At 43.1% G+C, this 24183-nt stretch overlaps 1 protein-coding gene across 1 annotated transcript in view; it reads left to right on the top strand.

The window, feature by feature from the left end:
• Positions 1-2356: 2356 nt before the first annotated feature.
• Positions 2357-24183, top strand: part of LOC311113946 (serine/threonine-protein kinase TAO1-B-like) — a gene marked incomplete at its 3' end in the record, with an annotated part of 35575 nt that continues 13748 nt past the window's right edge. The window contains exons 1-4 of the mRNA XM_084189220.1: positions 2357-2923; positions 19274-19537; positions 20347-20418; positions 22895-22996. Coding sequence (XP_084045346.1) covers positions 19406-19537; positions 20347-20418; positions 22895-22996 — 306 coding nt within the window. The remainder of the gene's footprint in view (positions 2924-19273; positions 19538-20346; positions 20419-22894; positions 22997-24183) is intronic.

Raw genomic sequence — 24183 nt, 5'->3', positions numbered from 1 at the left:
AAGTGAAGCTGTGTCATGCAATGTGTGTGTGTGTGTGTGTGTATGTGTGTGTGTGTGTGTGTGTGTGTGTGTGTGTGTGTGTGTGTGAGAGAGAGAGAGAGAGAGAGACTGTCTTAACCTCTCTACCTCATGACAAGGGGAGATGCATCGTGAGTGGCAAACTGAATTCAAAATAAGTAAACCGGTTTAGTCAGTCTTCATACATTATAATTGCAACAGTGCAGGCATCATACAGATGTACAGTGAATGCCAAAGCTCAGTTAGGACTATGGGTTAGTTATTTGGGCTATTTGTGGCAAGGGCTAGACTTAGATCGTAATCAGCTAAGGAGCTCAGCAAGACTGAGGAAGACTGAGGACTCAGGACACACACACACTGACCTCACATAGGTGCAATGCAGTAAAGTTCTGAGGAGGACTGTGTGTTTACTTTTCAGTAGACTTGAACATTTCAGAACAGAGCAGATATTCTGTAACCTTTGATAATAAATATTCAGAACAGGATGTGTGAATCTGTGTGAATCAATCCCAACTGTCAACAACCACCAGCAGCAGCGGAATTGTGGTGTAGCTATTGGGAAAGTGCTTAGCAAACTTTTGAACAAATTGTGTTTGATCAAAGAAAGTTATTTTACCGAAAACAAATTAACAACAGACTTTCATCATGCTTATAGGGAAGGGCACACAACATGCTCGGCACTGACACAATTGACTGATGATTGGCTGAAAGAAATTGATAGTAAGAAGGGTTAGGGAAAAAAACATTAAAAAAACCACCTAAAACTTGTATCTCAAACAGACTGTTTAGAAAATGCTTGCTATTTCCTCATAAAGGATGAGGATGAGCTGGCCAATCAGCGGTCTACTCCCATGAATATTTATAATGACTGGTATATGCCCACAACATTCTGTTGTTGGTGTAGAGTCTGTAGACCAACACAGAAAATCTGCTTTCAACGTACGTAATTACAATTTTGGGGAATTCAAACTATTTCACTCATATTGTAATTAATTATAGACCATATTTCATAGAAATCTTGAAAAACTGGACAGTTACTTTAAAGGTCAAGTTTGGGGAAAAAGGCCACAATAACAGCTTTAAACTGTATAACTAATCAATCCACCATCATACCAGGTCATGTAACGCTTAAAAACAAAACGGATGAATAAGATATTTGGCTACATAAGTGCCATTTCTTACTGATCTCTACAGTTTCCGCCCAAAAACAAATCCTGTGAAATGATGTCAACACATACTGGAGGAGTTACTGGCCAGCTACAAGTGGCTAGCTTAGCCAACAAACTAGCTACAAGTGGCTAGCTTAGCTAACACACTAGCTACAAGAGGCTAGCTTAGCTAACACACTAGCTACAAGTGGCTAGCTTAGCTAACAAACTAGCTACAAGAGGCTAGCTTAGCTAACACACTAGCTACAAGTGGCTAGCTTAGCCAACAAACTAGCTACAAGTGGCTAGCTTAGCTAACAAACTAGCTACAAGTGGCTAGCTTAGCCAACAAACTAGCTACAAGTGGCTAGCTTAGCCAACAAACTAGCTACAAGTGGCTAGCTTAGCTAACAAACTAGCTACAAGTGGCTAGCTTAGCCAACAAACTAGCTACAAGTGGCTAGCTTAGCTAACACACTAGCTACAAGTGGCTAGCTTAGCCAACACACTAGCTACAAGTGGCTAGCTTAGCTAACAAACTAGCTACAAGTGGCTAGCTTAGCCAACAAACTAGCTACAAGTGGCTAGCTTAGCTAACAAACTAGCTACAAGTGGCTAGCTTAGCCAACAAACTAGCTACAAGTGGCTAGCTTAGCCAACAAACTAGCTACAAGTGGCTAGCTTAGCTAACACACTAGCTACAAGTGGCTAGCTTAGCCAACACACTAGCTACAAGTGGCTAGCTTAGCTAACACACTAGCTACAAGTGGCTAGCTTAGCCAACACACTAGCTACAAGTGGCTAGCTTAGCTAACACACTAGCTATAGGTGGCTAGCTTAGCCAACAAACTAGCTACAAGTGGCTAGCTTAGCTAACACACTAGCTACGTTGGTCATGGTGTGCATGACCAGAATGACACATCGATGAACCACCAAAGGCACACCCAATTTCTGTTTGAAAATTGAGGAAAAGTAGGAGTTGGACTATTTTTTGTGCCCAAAGTCGACCGTTAAAGCTAATTTCCTACAATTCTACACATTTTGCAATTGTTTATGACATTTTGTAATTGTTTATTGTTTATGACATGTTATCTTGGGGGCCCCGAATTGGGGGGCATGTCCCCCCGGTGGCAATTTCGCCTCTGCTCTCATTAACCAACTACGAGCTCCCTCTTGGCGACTCCTCCTCCACACTATCGGTGGGGATCCAGATTGCAGAGGTTGACCAGATAGCTAGCAAGGAGAGTGGACAGTGACTTCAGCACCCACCCGGGTGTAAACAGCGACAAGGCCACTGAAGGGAAACCTTGTGGCAAAAGTGGCACACTAATCGTACGGGCTGGAACTAGGGCTGCATGTCGCCTTTCAGTTTTAACGGAGTTTTGCATGTTTTGACATATTTTGCCCCCGTGATTGTCAGGAGGAGGTGAAGTCTCATCGCCGCCATCTTTGGAAACTGACTGGGAGGAGTAGAGAACTTCGTTGTCTGGCTGGTTTGTTACCAAGCAATCTGTAGCCTATTTTCAGGGCATCGACTGATTTTTTACTCTCTACATACATTGAACATACATCACACTTGTTTTTCGGTTGACAGCGCACAACGAGTCGGCATCGCACAACCTGGAAAAAGCTAGCTAGCCAACTCCAATCTGTGCTCCAGACTTGAGTCAGTTGGTTGCGCCCTGCTGCCCGGCCGAGTCCTTTCCTTGCCTTGTTGGTCATTCGCTCCCGTTCTACCTGAACCTGGCCACTGATAGGTAAGTGTCCGCTGTAGATTCAAGCCAATTTCTAGTAGTGAGTAATGTGTTTCTGGCTAGCTAACGTTAGCAGCTCACGTTAGCTGTGTTTCTTAGCTAGCAAGCCCATTTAGCTAATGAGTAGTACCATTGATACGGTAGATAGCCAACTAGGACGCTTATGGTGTGGATGGTTACCTAGCTAGCTAACTGGATGTCATTGAGCTAACTTTAGTCAGAAAAATAATCTTTGCTTTAGTGTAAATTGGGGAATGATAACTAATGAACGTAGCTAACGTTATATGGCTCGAAGCGAATGTCTTATTTGAACGGTGTAAAAATGTCAACGGTAACTAGCTACCTGGCTAACTGACAAGACAGATTGTCAAAATGCAGTCAAAAACAAATATACTCTTTATTTATATATATATATATATATATATATATATATATATATATATATACAGGTATCTGCGTCTCCTAACACCTGTGTGTAAACGGAAGGTAGACACCACAAATGTGTTGTCACTGAAAAATACTTTCGGCAGTAACTGTGTTAAACAGTAAGTGTGTATCTTTAGCGTTTGAAATGATTTTGATGTAATATGAAGAGGGCTTTTATGTTTCTATAACCTTACCACAATTGAGAATCGATTCATGTTTAGAGTTAGTATTTGTCTGCAAGAGCCAATTCGCCTCTAAACAGAACATTTTAAGGTCCTTGGACTGTAAGGAGTAACGTTAGGCTCCTTCAGTTCATTATGGGCTAGTATCAAACTAGCCGGCTAATCCACTTCTATGTGTTTTTTTTCTATGACACTCCCTTGTTTTTCTCACTGTGCAACTCCCCCAAGCTGCTAGCTGGCCACTGCAACAATGCTCAATATCACGCAACAATGCTCAATATCACGGCACAAGACTGACACAGCAGGTGTGTATTCATTACGTCTTGCAACGGAAACCGTTTACACTTTAAGAACCAAACGGAAGCAAACAGAACGAAAGGAGGGACCTAGCCGAATTTGTCCAACATAATCTGTCGTTTTCTGTTTAGAGGTAACGGTTTCTGTTGCAGAATCGGCTTAATGAATAAACCCTGGTTTCACTACTAAGTGAAATGTTTACAGCCATCCAATTAAGCAACTTGACCAATCGGTTATAGTTATTCGGGAATGGCTTCCTTGTACGCCTGCATTCATTCCTGGCCGCTGCTGGCTGGTTTGTGGCGTGAGTCGCATTCCTCATTTCTTTGTGTTGACATTGCGTAATATTCTGACTCGGCAAGCTCTTCTCTCTTGGCCCTGACTGTGCCTGTTCGCCAGCGTTGCACACTCAAAAGGTGACAGAATGTACTTCATCGTTAGAGCTTTTTGCCATTTATGTTTTTATTTGTTAGATTAATGGCAAGTTGGCAAAAACTCCCCATTCTGTCCTTCCTGCTACATCAATGTGGAGTGTTGGGAATGATGATGCAATATATTTTTTGCGTTTATAAACAACATTGTATTCAAGCACTTGGCTTTCTAGGAGTCTGAATGTACGGTAGGCTATATCACAGCCAGTGGTATAAACTAGTTATCCACAAACTAAGAAGTCCTCACACCTGCAATCAATGATTGAATCGTCCATCACTAGACTAGTGAGAGTTTAGCTACGTGGGTAGTAGCTATTTACAATGTTAAATGTTTTAAAACATTAAATGCATTTATGAAATAATGACTTTTAAATGATTTTAGCGCTTTGCAATGGGATATTCCAAAGCCAAAAGTAGTGAACGTTCAATTGCCAAAACATTGAAAATATTTCATTGTCTCTGTCAGGTCTACATTCGGTAGACGTCAATAGAAAAATATGAAATTACTATGAAACCATAAAATATTGACTTTGTTTTTAATTTGATTACTTTGTTATTCCAATCCCAGCCAGGCCATCTCATGTTATCTCTGTGCTCCCCATACTGTCTTTAGTCATCCTATTTAGCTAGCCTAGCCTGCCAAAGTATGCTGCAGAGCTGTCTGACAATCATTTGACTAGTTCTCCAAAGTAGATAAGGCATACTTTCACCAACTGTCTCTATCCCCCTTGTCCAATGTGTTCTGTACATTTCTCTCTCATGTGGTCAGTGTGTATCTAACCTAATGTTTTTACACTGCTGCTACTCGCTGTTTATTATCTATGCATAGTCACTTTACCCCTACCTACATGTACAAATTACCCCGACTAACCTGTACCCCCACACATTGACTCGGTACCGGTACCCCCTGTATATAGCCTCATTATTGTTATTTTATTGTGTTACTTTTATTAGTTTTTTATTTTTACTTTAGTTTATTTATACACGTTTTCTTAACTCTATTTTCTTAAAACTGCATTATTGGTTAAGGGCTTGTAAGTAAGCATTTCACGGTAAGGTCTACACCTGTTGTATTCGGCGCATGTGACAAATAACATTAGATTTGATTTAAAACTCTAGCCGGAAAGAAAAGGCACAATGGATTATGGTCATTGTAGTTAATTACCACGTTTCACTGCTGAACTAGGTTGAATATTTGCTTAACGGAAACTATAATAATAATAATAATATAATATGCCATTTAGCAGACGCTTTTATCCAAAGCGACTTACAGTCATGCGTGCATACATTTTTGTGTATGGGTGGTCCCGGGGATCGAACCCACTACCTTGGCGTTACAAGCGCCGTGCTCTACCAGCTGAGCTACAGAGGACCACTATAACATAGTTCTTGACTTGATTTCTCTCGTGAATGATGGTCCTCTGTAGCTCAGTTGGTAGAGCATGTCGCTTACAACGCTAGGATAGTGGGTTCAATTCCCGGTACCGCCCATACATAACATCTATGCACGCATAACTGTAAGCCACTTTGGATAAAAGCATCTGCTAAATGGCATATATGATATATGAATGATTTGGGCTCACGAAAAAAAACAAGCTACGTGGAATTCAAGTAATTGAACCGACATCAGTCAATTAGTTGTTTAATAACCAACCCCCAATCCCCGGGGAGCGGAAACTTGGTAATTAACTACAATGACCATGATCCATTGTGTATAACATAATTCTTGACTTGATTTCTCTCGTGAATTATTTGATTTCTCTCTAGAGAACCTGCGCGTTGGAGGGGGGGGTATATTAAACAACTAATTTACTGATGTCGGTTCAATTACTTGAATTCCACGTAGCTTGTTTTTTTTTCGTGAGCCCAGCGAACAACAAAAAAAACAAGCTGCATGGAATTTAAGTAATTGAACCGACATCGGTCAATTAGTTGTTTAATATACCCCCCGCCTCAGACCTGGTCACTGTTGGCACACTGACTGTACTATAGTCTATTGGACCCATGCAGCCTCCCTCTCTCCCAGCCAGAGCCAGTCCACCCCAGGCCCCATGCAGCCTCCCTCTCTCCCAGCCAGAGCCAGTCCACCCCAGGCCCCCATGCAGTCTCCCTCTCTCCCAGCCAGAGCCAGTCCACCCCTGGCCCCATGCAGCCTCCCTCTCTCCCAGCCAGAGCCAGTCCACCCCAGGCCCCATGCAGCCTCCCTCTCTCCAGTCCACCCCAGGCCCCATGCAGCCTCCCTGAGAGAGCTGGGGCCTATTTTTAGGAGCTGGCTTGAAGATTACTGTTTTTTTGGGCAGATTAATGCAGGCTTTGAAGGGACTAAATGGTGTAAATTGTTGGCTTTTCCCATGTGCCCTGCTAGGGGGTGATTTGGTAGGGTTAATGGTGTGGTAGCATAGTGACAGTTAGGCTAAACACTGCATTTATCCGAATAACAGAGGAGCTAATGGACGCTGTGTGTGTGTGAACAGAATGGAGGAGTAAATCCTCTTAGTTTTCTCTCTCTACTACTCTCTCTACTCTCGGACTGTCACCATGTGCTTATGTATGTGTGTACATACATACAAACATACATACATACATACAGTGCCTTCAGAAAGTATTCAGACCCCTTGACTTATTCCACATTTTCTTGTTACAGCCTGAATTCAAAATGGATTAAATATATTTTTCTCTCTCACCCATCTACACACAATACCCCATAATGACAAAGTGAAAACATGTTTTTTGAAATCTTAGCAAATTCTATTGAAAATGAAATACATAAATATCTAATTTACATAAGTATTCACACCCCTGAGTCAATACATGTTAGAATCACCTTTGGCAGCGATTACATCAGAGTTTTCTGGGGAAGTCTCTAAGAGCTTTCCACACCAGGATTTTACAATATTTGCACATTATTCTTTTTAAAATTCTTGAAGCTCTGTCATGTTGCTAGACAACCATTTTCAAGTCTTGCCATAGATTTTCAAGCGGATTTAAGTCAACTGTAATTAGGCCACTCAGGAACATTCAATGTCGTCTTGGTAAGCAACTCCAGTGTGTATTTGGCTTTGTGCTTTAGGTTATTGTCCTGCTGAAAGGTGAATTTGTCTCCCAGTGTCTGTTGGAAAGCAGACTGAAAGTGGTTTCCCTCTAGGAGTTTGCCTGTGCTTAGCTCTATTCCTTTTTATTCTAAAAAAAAAACTCCCTAGTCCTTGCCGATGACAAGCATACCCATAACATGATGCAGCCACCACCATGCTTGGAAATAGGAAGTGGTAGTCAGTGCTGTGTTGGATTTGCCCCAAACATAACGCTTTGTTTTCAGGACAAGTTAATTTCTTTGCCACATTTGTTGTATTTTTACTTTAGTGCCTTATTGCAAACAGGATGCATGTTTAGAAATATTAGTATTCTGTACAGGCTTCCTTCTTTTCACTCTGTCATTTAGGTTAGTATTGTGGAGTAACTACAATGTTGTTGATCCATCCTCAGTTTTCTGCTATCACAGCCATTAAATTATGTAACTGTTTTAAAGTCACCATTGGCCTCATGGTGAAATCCCTGAGCGTTTTCCTTCCTCTCCAGCAACTGAGTTAGGAAGGACACCTGTATCTTTGTAGTGACTGGGTGTATTGATACACCATCCAAAGTGTAATTAATAACTTCACCATGCTCAAAGGGATATTCAATGTCTGCTTTTTTTAAAAACTTTTTTTATTGCGATGCATTGGAAAACCTCCCTGGTCTTTGTGGTTGACTCTGTGGTTGAAATTCACTGCTAGACTGAGTGACCTTACAATTATCTGTGTGTGTGGGGTACAGAGATGAGGTAGTCATTCAAAAATCATGTTAAACACTATTAATGCACACAGTGAGTCCATGCAACTTATTATGTGACTTGTTAAGCAAATGTTTACTCCTGAACTTTATTTAGGCTTGCCATTACAAAGGAATTGAATACTTATTTCAGCTTTTTATTTTGAATTAATTTGAAAAAATGTCTAAAAAACATAATTCAACTTCGACATTATGGGGTATTGTGTGTGTAGACCAGTGACACAAAATCTAAATGTAAACCATTTTAAATTCAGGCTGTAACACAACAAAATGTGGAAAAGTCGATGAGTATGAATACTTCCTGCAGTGATTGATGCCTGATGGGCCGTGTTGATTGGCTGACGGTTTCTGCTCTCTCTGGGCCTACTGTCTATATTGAATTGGTGTGTACTCTAGTATGATAATAGTTGGTTGTGGCTTTAACTCTCTCTGTGTTCATTCTGTACATGGATGATTTGACTGCTATATTTGATGTCTGTTGTTTCACTATAGTCTGAAGAGATTGAGCGTCACACGTTGGAAAGCAGACCGAACACCGGAGATTTCCGGTTTTTCACTGACATCTAGCCTACCTGTTATCTCATTAAACCTTAGACAAACCTCACCTCTACATATTACCTTTTTATTGTGTAGATGTAAGCAGGCAGTTGATGGTTACCTCTGTCTCTGAGTCCCCCTCAGTTAGGGTTAGGGCTTTAGGGTTTAGGCTTTTTCTGGAGGATTTTAAAACACAAAGAAAATCAATACCCCACTGCATTAGGAGAATACATTTTCTGTGTGTGTGTGTGTGGATTGCAGGCTTGCTTACACACTCTAGGGCCCTATCAGATCAGTTTTATGCGTCAGTCAGACATCAACACTCTGTCTGCCATCAGTGTTTATCTTAGGTAGCACTGGTGCACCCAACAACAACAAAAGTTAGGAGCACAACAAAATCTAGGAGCACCAGTAGATATTTTTTTTATATAGCAATATTGGGCCTATATGAATTCTAGCTAAATTTGAAGCACATGTTGTGCTCTAGAAACTCCTATTTAACCCTGTAAAGACATTTTGTTTAATCTAAAAATCTAAACATCGATACAAAAACCTGTCATTGAAATGAGATTCATTTGTGCAATATTAGGTTTCTACATTAAATTCTAGACTGCAGTGTTTCCGCTGCAGTCATTTATTTAGCTGTGGTGCTGCACCACGGCATAAAATATGCAACATGAAATAATATTTCTGCCCAGGCACACTTTGTAGATGCTAGAACATTCCACATGTACTTTTCCTCTGCAAACAAAACGAGTAATAAATAGAAAAATCTGACAACCCCATAGTAGAATAGTTGATCTATTTACCAAGTGGGCTTGTTGTGTTCTATGCTAGATAAATATTCCTCTCGAGGCACATTCAAGTTACGAGTGCCATAGGGAGGGAAACATGCATTCTGACAAGGAGTCAATGCACAAATTATTGAATTAGCGTGGAAAACAGCAGTTTTAATGGCCTTTATTAAAAAGAGGGGATCCCAGCTTTCCATTCCTACTTTTATTTATCCCTCAACTCCTAAATATGCACAAAAGGCATGGTTAAGCATGTTATTGCTCTGCAATTCACTGTGAGTGTATAGGGGAGAGTGGGGCAAAATGTAACACAGGTCTATTGTAGGGTAACTTGGGGTAAAGCGCCACCTTACCTCAAAATATTTTTTTTGGGAGTGACTTAAAGGGTAGGTAGTATAAACGTAACATATGGATTTGCATTAGTATACACATCAAAAGTCCCAATGCAAAGTTACACCTCACTTTTCTTTTTCTCAAGTTATTACATAAAACCGATCAGAATTCAGAAGCGTAACGAAGTAATGCCGGAAAATGTTTTTGCAGATTGTGACATATGAAGGACCCGGCAAGCCAGCCTATTCCCTATAATGTAAACTGCAACAGAAATAACTTAAAATTAAACCAAATCGTTTGCACTCATGACTATTGGTTTCAATTTAATTTTCAGCCAACTTTAAAGCAAATACTTTATGAATTTATTTTTACATATCAGGTTGCTAGACAGCTAGCCTGCTAACGTTAGCCCTGCTAGCCTGCTAACGTTAGCCCTGCTAGCCTGCTAACGTTAGCCCTGCTAGCCTGCTAACGTTAGCCCTACTAGCCTGCTAACGTTAGCCCTACTAGCCTGTTAACGTTAGCCCTACTAGCCTGCTAACGTTAGCCCTACTAGCCTGCTAACGTTAGCCCTACTAGCCTGCTAACGTTAGCCCTTCTAGCCTGCTACCGTTAGCCCTACTAGCCTGCTAACGTTAGCCCTACTAGCCTGCTAACGTTAGCCCTACTAGCCTGCTACCGTTAGCCCTACGAGCCTGCTAACATTACGTGACTGCATGAGTCAGCCAGTTGCTATCAACACCTAGCTTACAGCTACATTAAAGTAAACCAACGTTTTGAAAATGCGTAACGCCATCTAACCAGTTATCAAACATTGTTACTGGTGTATGAGGTTAATCTTAGCCAGCAAGCCAAAGTTAGTTATTTTAGCCTTCTAGCTAGCCTAGCCAGCTAATTAGCCCAGCTAGCCGATCACCACAGTTAACATAGCTAAGTAGTAAGCCAGAGAACAACTAGTCTAGCAAAGGCAATACACCATCCAAAGTGTATTAACTTCACCATGCTCAAAGGGATATTCAATGTCTGGCCTCCCGAGTGGCGCAGTGGTCTAAGGCTGTGCCACTAGAGATCCTGGTTCGAATCCAGGCTCTGTCGTAGCCGGCCGCGACCGGGAGACCCATGGGGCGGAGCACAATTGGCCCAGCGTCGTGCAGGGATGTAGCTCAGTTGGTAGAGCATGGCGTTTGCAACGCCAGGGTTGTGGGTTCGATTCTCACGGGGGGCCAGTATGAAAAAAAAAAAAGAATGTATGCACTCACTAACTAAGTCGCTCTGGATAAGAGCGTCTGCTAAATGACTAAAATGTAAAATGTTTTATTGGAAAACCTCCCTGGTCTTTGTGTTTTTTAAATTCACTGCTCGACTGCAGGAACTTACAGATAAGTGTACGTGTGGGGTACTATTAAACATTATCATTGCACACTGTGAGTGTGACTTTGTACTCCCGAACTTATTTAGGCTTGCCATAACAAAGGGGGTTGAATACTTATTGACTTAAGACATTTCAGCTTTTCATGTTTTAATTTGCTTGTAAAAATTTGTAAATGCATAATTCCACTTTGACATCATGGGGTATAGGCCAGTGACAAAAAAAACCTCAAATGTAATTCATTTTAAATTCAGGCTGTAACACAACAACATTTGGAAAAAGTCAAGGGGTGTGAATAGGGCTGTTACGGTGACCGTATTACCGCCACACCGGCAGTCAAATTCCACGTGACCGTTTAGTCACGGTAATTAGGCTTCTCCAAGCTCTGATGCTGCTGATGGTCATTAGTAGCCTACCAAACCTGCTAACTGCCTGGTACTCAGCACTCTATTGTCCCTCTAATCACTCTGACATCAATGCAAATGTTTTCGAAAATCTAATCAAACACTTCATAAGAGCCCATGAGCTCATGTTGTGCAACATTTCTATAGGCTATGCAATTGCGTGAGAAAACAGAGTGATGGCCTCTATTAAAAAGAGGAGGATCCCATCAGCTTTCTATAGGCTAGGCCTACTATATTTATTTCTCAACTTTCCTCATATTAAGCACTTTGCTTCTCTTTAAAACAGGAGTATAGCCTACCTGGCTGGCATGAAAATGAACCACGGGAAAATAGTCCTCCTTCGCTATTTAAGTGGATAGATTACATATTTTTTTTCAGCTGCCCCTGTTTCGAGACCGGTGCATGATAATGGTCCATTCTAAATCAAAACAAATTTCACACATATTATTTAGTATATGTAAAGACAAGATTAAATCGAGAATAGTCTGATGGGTGACAATATTAGCCTATCACTTTTGAAGGATGCCCAGCACATACTTTTGTGTGCAACTTTTTCAAATCATAGTTACACGCCTCATGTAGCCTAGCCCATAGGCCTAATATGTTTTGATAAGGTTTGTATTATAACTAAAGTGGACAAATAACTTAAAATTAAGCACATTAATATCCGCTTTACAACGAGCGTAGAGCCTAACTGGCATACATACATACGCAGCGCGTGAGTTTCAAGTTTGGGGAAGATAATTTGCACCATAAAAATGCACCTTTATAATAAAAGCATTTTTTATTTTATTTAACCTTTAATTGAACTAGGCAAGTCAGTTAAGAACAAATTCTTAATTACAATGACGACGCTGGGCCAATTGTGCGCCGCCCTATGGAACTCCCAATCACGGCCGGTTGTGATACAGCCTGGAATCGAACCAGGGGGTCTGTAGTGACGCCTCAAGAACTGAGATGCAGTGCCTTAGACCACTGCGCCACTCGGTAGCATGAACTATTAACTACATGCATAATCGCATTTGTGGTCACTTTTGAGAATGGTGTTTTCCTGCTAGTGGAACATTCGCGCTTATAGCCTACTGCCGTGTGCTCATTGCTGCGCTTATAATGTGAAGAAATAGCCGGATAGTTTATCAACATTTTAAGCTAAACGTTCTCAACTGTTGCGTCAGGCTCATTGCTTAAAACAGGTTTTTTGATGCTAGTGGTTGTATTAATTTGGGATCTATCGCATCCCGCAACTGTCCCAGACTATGTTTGGAATATTTATTTCTCGCACAGAATAGAATAGGTCGACTTTAGTACTATGGGGGATAGTAGATTGACAGGCTAGTGCTTTTCCTGTTCATTAGGCCGACTCATCTTGTTGGCTGATGAAAAGTAAATGTGGACAGTTCTTCCAATATATTCAATATGCGTCTCGGAATTGGATAAGGAGGCGCGCAGTTGCGTCCCCGATGTGTGTCTCTTCACTTGTAGCCTGTGAGAAAGACCCGATCTCGTGACTGAGAGCCATGTGAGTGAGAGGTGCTTCGGTACGCAACCGGGAGAAGGGAATTATAATTATTAGATTCAGCCCAAGGGCACAAAGGCCACTGGCCGCAAAACGCATGGATTTTTTTAGGGGGCATTACGGCTACACAAAGGGGATGCACCTGGCATCTTTGCCATGAGGTGCCATGTTGAACTTCCAGTGACCCGTAATGAGGGAGTGTGAGAGCGATGACAGCAAATCTAACACACCTGCTCCCCATTCACACCTGAGACCTTGTAACACTAACGAGTCACATGACACCGGGGAGGGAAAATGGCTAATTGGGGCCCAATTTGGACATTTTCACTTAGGGGTGTACTCACTTTTGTTGCCAGCGGTTTAGACATTAATGGCTGTGTGTCGAGTTATTTTGAGGGGACAGCAAATTTACACTGTTATACAAGCTGTACACTCACTACTTTTACATTGTAGCAAAGTGTAATTTCTTCAGTGTTGTCACATGAAAAGATATACTCAAGTATTTACAAAAATGTGAGGGGTGTACTCACTTTTGTGAGATACTGTGTATATACAATAACAAATATTACATGACATTACATTTCATAACACTTTTCACAACACATTGTGCACCCCCACATACAGTATCTCCAATACAAAATCCATGTGTACGTGTGTATTGTCATGTTTACATGCTAAAGTATGTGGACACCCCTTCAAATTAGTGGATTCGGGTATTTCAGCCACACCCGTTGCTGACAGGTGTATAAAATCAAGCACACAGCCATGCAATCTCCATAGACAAACATTGGCAGTAGAATGGCCCATACTGAAGTGCTCAGTGACTTTCAACGTGGCACCGTCATAGGATGCCCACCTTTCCAACAAGTCAGTTGGTCAAATCTCTGCCCTGCTAGAGCTGCCCCGGTCAACTGTAAGTGCTGTTATTGTGAAGTGGAAACGTCTAGGAGCAACAACGGCTCACAGAACGGGACCGCAGAGTGCTGAGGCGTAAAAATCATCTGTCCTCGTTTGCAACACTCACTTCCCGAGTTCCAAATTGCTTCTGGAAACGACGTCGGCACAATAACTGTTCGCCGGGAGCTTCATGAAATGGGTTTCCATTTACCAAGCAACTGCACGCAAGCCTAAGATCACCATGCGCAATGCCAAGCGTCGGCTGGAGTGGTGTAAAACTTGCCGCCGTTGCAGTCTGAAGCAGTGGAAACGCGTTCTCTGGAGTGATGAATCACGCTTCACCATCTGGCAGTCCGACGGACAAATCTGTGTTTGGCGGATGCCAGGAGAACGCTATCTGCCCCAATGCATAGTGCCAACTGTAAAGTTTGGTGGAGGAGGAGTAATGGTCTTGGGCTGTTTTTCATGGTTTGGGCTAGGCCCCTTAGTTCTACAGCTTACAATTACATTCTAGACGATTCTGTGCTTCCAACTTTGTGGCAACCGTTTGGGGAAGGCTCTTTCCTGTTTCAGCATGACAATGCCCCCGTGCACAAAGCGAGGTCCATACAGAAATGGTTTGTCAAGATTGGAGTGGAAGAACTTGACTGGCCTGCACAGAGCCCTGACCTCAACCCCATGTAACACCTTTGGCATTAATTGGAACGTCGACTGCAAGCCAGGCCTAATCGCCCAACATCAGTGCCCAACCTCACTAATGCTCTTTTGGCTGAATGGAAGCAAGTCCCCGCAGCAATTGTTCCAACATTTAGTGGAAAGCCTTTGTTTTTTCAAATCTGATTCTACTGCTTGCATCAGTTACCTGATGTGGAATAGAGTTCCATGTAGTCATGGCTCTATGTAGTACTGTGCGCCTACCATAGTCTGTTCTGGACTTGGGGATTGTGAAGAGACCTCTGGTGTCATGTCTTGTGGGGTATGCATGGGTGTCCGAGCTGTGTGCTAGTAGTTTTAAACAGACAGCTCGGTGCATTCAACATGTCAATACTTCTTATAAAAACAAGTAGTGATGAAGCCAAATCTCTCCTCTACTTTGAGCCATGCGATTAACCAGAATATCACAGATGAGACAAAACAATTTTCACCTGCCCCTTTTTAAGGGTGGGAGGTTACCGTGGTAGCATCACTGGAGTCATGTTTGTGCCTGTGAGATTGAGTCTGACTTGTGGTAGTTCTAGTTCTCTTCCCTAACAGTTGAAACTCAAACATAGAAAAAACGATTTAGCTTGTGAACAAAACAAAGTAAATAGCCTTGAAACACAAGGCTTCAGTAGACTTTTGTTTCAAGTAAATTACACCAACTTTTATGCCTGTGCGCAGCGCTTCTAAAAATGAATTTCTCACTCAGCGATTCATTTACCACCTATGAAACAAAACAGCAGAAATGCTTTGAAAACAGCTACTGCAGCATTTATTTAACTATAAATGTTTGTGGGGGTTTGGGGGGTGGGGGTTAGTTGGAGGGAGACATGTTGGGGGAATGAGGTGAGGGGGGTGAGGGTGAGAGGGTGAGGGTGATGGGGTGAGAGGGTGATGGGGATGGGGCTGAGAGGGTGAGGGGGATGGGGCTGAGAGGGTGAGGGGGATGGGGCTGAGAGGGTGAGGGGGCTGAGAGGGGGATGGGGGTGAGAGGGTGAGGGGGCTGATGGGGGTGAGAGGGTGAGGGGGATGGAAGCTCTTTTTGTTCTCTTTACTAAATGTGTTACTTTATGGCTAACTAGCTAGCTAGCTAACTATTACATTATATGAATTTGTCAATTGTGTATGCAGCCCCCCCCCCGCAACAAGAAAATGAAAAAATGCATAAAGATTTGGTCACCATTTTAAAAAAATAAGTTGTTGCATCTAGCATGTCCAAGAAGGAATGAATGATTCTAAATGTTTTGATATGCAACCTAATCCAGTGATTGTTATGAATTTTGGGTTGACAATTTGTTGGTTTCCTGTCTAAAATAGGATGTTTTCTTGTTCAATAGAGATGAATTTGCATTCATCTTTATGTGCACTAATTTCTATATTGTAGCAGTAAAGTTAGGACACACATACTCATTAAAGGGGTTTTTCTTTATTTTTACTATTTTCTACATTGTAGAATAATAGTGAAGACGTCAACTATGAAATAACACATATGGAATCATGTAGTAAAGTGTTAAACAAATCGAAATATATTTGAGATTCTTGATGACAATGTGGTTGTTTCTCTCTCTCTCTCTCTCTCTCTCTCTCTCTCTCTCTCTCTCTGTCTCTGTCTCTGTCTCTGTCTCTCTGTCTCTGTCTCTGTCTCTGTCTCTGTCTCTGTCTCTGTCTCTGTCTCTGTCTCTGTCTCTGTCTCTGTCTCTGTCTCTGTCTCTGTCTCTCTGTCTCTCTGTCTCTCTGTCTCTCTGTCTCTCTGTCTCTCTGTCTCTGTGTCTCTCTCTGTGTCTCTCTCTGTGTCTCTCTCTCTGTCTCTCTCCGTCTCTCTCTCTCTGTCTCTCTCTCTCTCCGTCTCTCTCTCTCTGTCTCTGTCTCTGTGTCTCTCTCTGTGTCTCTCTCTGTGTCTCTCTTTGTGTCTCTCTCTCTGTCTCTCTCTCTGTCTCTCTCTCTGTCTCTCTCTCTGTCTCTCTCTCTGTCTCTCTCTCTGTCTCTCTCTCTGTCTCTCTCTCTGTCTCTCTCTCCGTCTCTCTGTCTCTCCGTCTCTCCCTGTGTGTTGTAATGAGAGCTCTACTGTGGTACTACAGTGTGGTTGTTGATCTCTCTCTCTCTCTCTCCCCCTCCCGCTCCCAGTGTGGTTGTTGATCTCTCTCTCTCTCCCCCTCCCGCTCCCAGTGTGGTTGTTGAGGTGATTTGCACATCAGAGGCTGATGCTTCAGTCCCAGAGGATCTCAACGTGCTGACACACACACACACACACACCACTTATCAATACACTCTATGAAACACACACCACTAATCAATACATGACACACCCTCTCTGCACTCTGACCCCACTTCTTTCTCTCATTAAGACAGTAGCCTAGTTTACCGTAGTAAACCTGGATGCTAAATCAATGATCAAACCACATGATGTATGTTCAGTGCTACTGCTCGCCCAGTCCGGTAGTTTTAAAGAATCTACCGGATGGAATAGTCCAGGATTTGGGGTCGCAAAATTCCCAGGTTTTCCAGACATCCTGGTTGGGTGAGTCGGCTGTTTATACTGTAATGACTTTGTGGTGGTGTTAGAGCCACGTGGTTATAATTTTTTTGGGTGGGGTATTTTCTCCCCAATTTCGTGGTGTCCAATTGGTTGTAGTTACAGTCCCTGTCCCATCGCTGCGACCCCCCCCCCCCCCCCCCCGTACGGACACGGGAGAGGCGAAGGTCGAGAGTCGTGCGTCTTCCCGAAACACAACCAACCAACCGAGCCGCGCTGCTCCTTGACACAGCGCCCGCTAAACCTCGGAAGCCAATGTGTCGGAGGAAACGCTGTGCACCTGGCGACCGAGTCAGCGTGCACTGCGCCCGGCCCCCGCCACATGGGTCGCTAGAGCGCGATGGGACAAGGACATCCCTGCCGGCCAAACCCTCCCCTACCCTGGTCGACGCTGGGCCAATTGTGCGCCGCCCCATGGGTCTCCCGGTCGCGGCCGGCTACGACAGAGCCTGGACTCGAACCAGGATCTCTAGTGGCACAGCGATGCAGTGCCTTAGGCCACTCGGGAGGCCCAGAGCCACGTAGTTTAATGGACAGGGACACTCAGTCACTGTCACTGAATACATGCCCTGCCCGTGACACTGAGTTTAAAATCAGTGTCCCCCCCAGTGTTTCGTCTTGGTGTAATGGTTAAGACGTTGGTTTCAGATCCCACCTGGGCCTGTGGTTTTAATGCTCACCTCACATCTTCTCTGATTTTGATGTCATTAATGAAAACCTAGTATTAAGCAGAGTGAGCCTATTGTTGTCTTTCAAAGTGCATGATGTTTCTGCTGCTGGTTTCTCCTGCTAAAATGTTTGTCTGTTTTGATAAATATTGCCCTCCCACCAATATAATCTCGCCCTCGCTCTCGCTCGCTCTCTCTCGCTCTCTCAAGTCAATTTTAATTCTAATTTAAGGGCTTTATTGGCATGTGAAACGTATGTTAACATTGCCAAAGCATGTGAAGTAGATAGTAAACAATAGTGAATTAAACAATAAATATTAACAGTAAACATTACACTCAGAAGTTCCAAAAGAATAGAGAAATTTCAAATGCCATATTATATGTGTGTGTATATATATATATATATATATATATATAGTGTTGTACCGATGTACAAATAGTTAAAGTACAAATTTTAACTATTTACATACACTTAGGTTGGAGTTTACATACACTTAGGTTGGAGTCATTAAAACTCGTTTTTCAACCACTCCACAAATTTCTTGTTAACAAACTATAGTTTTGGCAAGTTGGTTAGGACATCTACTTTGTGCATGACACAGTGCCTCTTTGCTTGACAAATTGTAGACCTCCACAAGTCTGGTTCATCCTTGGGAGCAATTTCCAAACGCCTGAAGATACCATGTTCATCTGTACAAACAATAGTACACAAGTATAAACACCATGGGACCACGCAGCCGTCATACCGCTCAGGAAGGAGACGCATTCTGTCTCCTAGAGATGAACGTACTTTGGTGCGAAAAGTGCAAATCAATCCCAGAACAACAGCAAAGGACCTTGTGAAGATGCTGGAGGAAACAGGTACAAAAGTATCTATATCCACAGTAAAACGAGTCCTATATCGACATAACCTGAAAGGCCGTTCAGCAAGGAAGAAGCCACTGCTCCAAAACCGCCATTAAAAAAGCCAGACTACAGTTTGCAACTGCACATGGGGACAAAGATCTTACTTTTTGGAGAAATGTCCTCTGGTCTGATGAAACAAAAATAGAACTGTTTGGCTTCCGACTTCAACTGTATATGGGTTGTATTTACAATTATGTATTTTCTTCACTGGTTGCCCTTTTCTTGTGGCAACAGGTCACAAATATTGCTGCTGTGATGGCACACTGTGGTATTTCACCCAGAAGATAAGGGAGTTTATCAAAATTGGGTTTGTTTTCTAATTCTTTGTGGATCTCTGTAATCTGAGGGGAAATATGTCTCTCTAATATGGTCATACATTTGGCAGGAGGTTAGGAAATGCAGCTCAGTTTCCACCTCATTTTGAGAGCCAGGTCTGCCTATGGCGGCCTTTATCAATAGCAAGGCTATGCTCACTGAGTCTATACATAGTCAAAGCTTTCCTTAAGTTTGGGTCTCTCTCCCTCTCCCTCCAGGTGCCCATGCTCTGGCCACTCCACTCCGGCAGATGAGGCGTGGAAGCAGCGGCGCTCCAACGCCCAGATAGTCCCCTGGCCCTTCCCCCTGCTCTCCGCCCTGCCGGGAGACAGCAGACTACATTACCCATCATGCCATCCTCTGTGCGGGCGGGCAGCCTGAAGGACCCGGAGGTAGCCGAGCTGTTCTTCAAGGAAGACCCCGAGAAACAGTTCTCTGACCTCCGAGAGATAGGACATGGCAGCTTCGGAGCCGTCTACTTCGTATGTACACACACACACACACACACACACACACACACACACACTTCTCTGCACCCTAATGTCCTCGCCCTGTCAAAGGACACTCTCTACCTGCCCTTGGTAAGACTGGGCGCTGTACTGTAATAGTCCTCCTCTGTTCTCTGTGTGGAAGACTGGGCGCTGTACTGTAATAGTCCTCCTGTATTCTCTGTGTGGAAGACTGGGCGCTGTACTGTAATAGTCCTCCTGTGTTCTCTGTGTGTAAGACTGGGCGCTGTACTGTAATAGTCCTCCTGTGTTCTCTGTGTGGAAGACTGGGCGCTGTACTGTAATAGTCCTCCTGTGTTCTCTGTGTGTAAGACTGGGCGCTGTACTGTAATAGTCCTCCTGTGTTCTCTGTGTGTAAGACTGGGCGCTGTACTGTAATAGTCCTCCTGTGTTCTCTGTGTGTAAGACTGGGCGCTGTACTGTAATAGTCCTCCTGTGTTCTCTGTGTGGAAGACTGGGCGCTGTACTGTAATAGTCCTCCTGTGTTCTCTGTGTGTAAGACTGGGCGCTGTACTGTAATAGTCCTCCTGTGTTCTCTGTGTGTAAGACTGGGCGCTGTACTGTAATAGTCCTCCTGTATTCTCTGTGTGGAAGGCTGGGCGCTGTACTGTAATAGTCCTCCTGTGTTCTCTGTGTGGAAGACTGGGCGCTGTACTGTAATAGTCCTCCTGTATTCTCTGTGTGGAAGGCTGGGCGCTGTACTGTAATAGTCCTCCTGTATTCTCTGTGTGGAAGGCTGGGCGCTGTACTGTAATAGTCCTCCTGTGTTCTCTGTGTCTAAGGCGCGGGATGTGCGAACTACAGAGGTGGTGGCCATCAAGAAGATGTCTTATAGTGGGAAGCAGTCCAACGAGGTGAGACAAACTAACTACACGTTATGTACTATATATATGTATTACCTATATTTGATCGGGGACAACAGAAACAGAAGTCTCACACTGAGAAATGATGCGTTGCACCAGATTTAGTTAACGCACGCGCACACACTCGGATACAAATGTGTGAGCTGAACACACACACACACACACACTGTCTCACACTGCAACCCCACGGCTCTCTCACCCACTCCCACTCTCGCCTTGCTCTGCTCGTCATGTCAGATTAGCTGTAATCAGATTAAGACCTAATCTGTGTACGAAGAGAGTTGCCCACGATAGGTAGGCAGGCAGGCAGGCAGGCAGGCAGACAGACAGACAGACAGACAGACAGACAGACAGCATGCCACGTATGAGATCATACATTTGATGAAGACCTACAATGTTCTCTGTAGGTTGTGTGTTCATTCAGAGGGAGCTATGTGTTCTTATTTACCCAGGTATGTTGGTTGATAAAGAACTAATTTGTAGTTTTAACCAATGTCTCCACAGAAATAAATGCACAGCAGTCTGTGTCTTTAGAATTAAGAATAAGCTATACAGTTGAAGTCGGAAGTTTACATACACCTTAGCCAAATACATTTAAACTCAGTTTTTCACAATTCCTGACATTTAATCCTAGTAAAACTTCCCTGTTTTAGGTCAGTTAGGATCACCACTTTATTTTAAGAATGTGAAATGTCAGAATAATAGTAGAGAGAATGATTTATTTCAGCTTTTATTTCTTTCATGTGTTGTAAGCTGAAATGTGCAAATGTGTAGGAGGACATTACATTTTTTTACATTTTAGTCATTTAGCAGACGCTCTTATCCAGAGCGACTTACAGTTAGTGAGTGCATACATTATTATTTTTTATATACTGGCCCCCCGTGGGAAGCGAATCCACAACCCTGGCGTTGCAAACGCCATGCTCTACCAACTGAGCTACATCCCTGCCGGCCATTCCCTCCCCTACCATGGGACGACGCTGGGCCAATTGTGCGCCGCCCCATGAGTCTCCCGGTCGCGGCCGGCTACGACAGAGCCTGGATTCGAACCAGGATCTCTAGTGGCACAGCTAGCACTGCGATGCGATGCCAATCCCGAGTTCCCTGTGGGTCAGAGGTTTACATACACTCAATTAGTATTTGGTAGCATTGCCTTTAAATTGTTTAACTTGGGTCAAATGTTTCGGGTAGCCTTCCACAAGCTTCCCACAATAAGTTGGGTGAATTTTGGCCCATTCCTCCTGACAGAGCTGGTGTAACTGAGTCAGGTTTGTAGGCCTCCTTGCTCGCACATGCTTTTTCAGTTCTGCCCACAAATGTTCTATAGGATTGAGGTCAGGGCTTTGTGATGGCCACTCCAATACCTTGACTTTGTTGTCCTTAAGCCATTTTGCCACAACTTTGGAAGTATGCTTGGGGTCATTGTCCATTTGGAAGACCCATTTGTGACCAAGCTTTATCTTCCTGACTGATGTCTTGAGATGTTGCTTCAATATATCCACATCATTTCCCTTCCTCATGATGCCATCTATTTTGTGAAGTGCACCAGTCCCTCCTGCAGCAAAGCACCCCCACAGCATGATGCTGCCACCCCCGTGCCTCACGGTTGGGATGGTGTTCATCGGCTTGCAAGCTGCCCCCCTTTTTCCTCCAAACATAACGATGGTCATTAAAGCCAAACATTTTTGTTTCATCAGACCAGAGGACATTTCTCCAAAAAGTACAATCTTTGTCCCCATGTGCAGTTGTAAACCGTAGTCTGGTTTTTTTTATGGCGGTTTTGGAGCAGTGGCTTCTTCCTTGCTGAGCGGCCTTTCAGGTTATGTCGATATAGGACTACGTTTTGTTACAGGTGACAGTTTTGATACGCATCACTGCATGCTGTATCAAAAGGTTGGCTAGACTTCGCTAAAGACCCGTAGATTTCTACATTACTCCTTGTTTACAAGGCCCTACTTCATAAACTTCCATCTTATCTGACTTTGCTGTTGAAGAATAGACACCGGAGTTGCCTAACCCGTTCACAGGATTGGTTAACTCTTGAGGTTCCTAACCCGTTCACAGGATTGGTTAACTCTTGAGGTTCCTAGGGTCTCTACTGAGCTAAAAGGTTAATCTGCTTTTCATTTTAATGCTCCGTATTGTTGGAACAAAATTCAAAATACATTTCATCTGGATGTTCTGGTGCCGTTCGGGCAATTTGAAATCATTGATTGGGGACTTATTTGTGGAGGAATGTTAACAGTTTTTCCGGGTGATTTGTGATTATTTATTTGTGCTTCCCATGACTGTGTTTTTGTATTTTAATATGTATCTGTATATCTGAATAATCTCTATTTTATTTTGTATTATACAATATATTATTATTGAAGAAAGAGACCTAGGTCTCAATATTTCTTCCCTGTTAAAATTTTAAGGTTAAAGAAAACATCTTAATTCTCTCTCTCTCACAAACACACATACACAGAAATGGCAGGACATCATTAAAGAGGTGAAGTTTCTCCAGAGGATTCAACATCCCAACAGTATAGAGTACAAGGGCTGCTACCTACGAGAACATACGGCATGGGTAAGACACACACACACACACACACACACACACACACACACACACACACACACACACACACACACACACACACAGTATAGAGTACAAGGGCTGCTACCTACGAGAACACACGGCATGGGTAAGACACACACACACACACACACACACACACACACACACACACACACACACACACACACACAGTACGGAGTATGGAGGACTACTACCTAGAACACACAGAGAACAGCTCACACACACACACACACTTTCTCACCCCCTCCCTGTCTCTTAATGACATGTTGTCATAATGCGTGTGTGTTCTCTGTGTGTCTCTAGTAATGTCCTGTTATCATAATGCGTGTGTGTTCTCTGTGTGTCTCTAGTAATGTCCTGTTATCATAATGCGTGTGTGTTCTCTGTGTGTCTCTAGTAATGTCCTGTTATCATAATGCGTGTGTGTTCTCTGTGTGTCTCTAGTAATGTCCTGTTATCATAATGCGTGTGTGTTCTCTGTGTGTCTCTAGTAATGTCCTGTTATCATAATGCGTGTGTGTTCTCTGTGTGTCTCTAGTAATGTCCTGTTATCATAATGCGTGTGTGTTCTCTGTGTGTCTCTAGTAATGTCCTGTTATCATAATGCGTGTGTGTTCTCTGTGTGTCTCTAGTAATGTCCTGTTATCATAATGCGTGTGTGTTCTCTGTGTGTCTCTAGTAATGTCCTGTTATCATAATGCGTGTGTGTTCTCTGTGTGTCTCTAGTAATGTCCTGTTATCATAATGCGTGTGTGTTCTCTGTGTGTCTCTAGTAATGTCCTGTTATCATAATGCGTGTGTGTTCTCTGTGTGTCTCTAGTAATGTCCTGTTATCATAATGCGTGTGTGTTCTCTGTGTGTCTCTATTAATGTCCTGTTATCATAATGCGTGTGTGTTCTCTGTGTGTCTCTAGTAATGTCCTGTTATCATAATGCGTGTGTGTTCTCTGTGTGTCTCTAGTAATGTCCTGTTATCATAATGCGTGTGTGTTCTCTGTGTGTCTCTAGTAATGTCCTGTTATCATAATGCGTGTGTGTTCTCTGTGTGTCTCTAGTAATGTCCTGTTGTCATAATGCGTGTGTGTTCTCTGTGTGTCTCTAGTAATGTCCTGTTATCATAATGCGTGTGTGTCTCTAGTAATGTCCTGTTATCATAATGCGTGTGTGTTCTCTGT

Source organism: Coregonus lavaretus (assembly GCF_964263955.1).
Source record: "Coregonus lavaretus genome assembly, contig: HAP1_SCAFFOLD_898, whole genome shotgun sequence".
NCBI lineage: Eukaryota > Metazoa > Chordata > Actinopteri > Salmoniformes > Salmonidae > Coregonus > Coregonus lavaretus.
The sequence above is the reverse complement of the archived record's forward strand: the minus strand, read 5'-3'. Positions and strand labels throughout refer to the sequence as shown.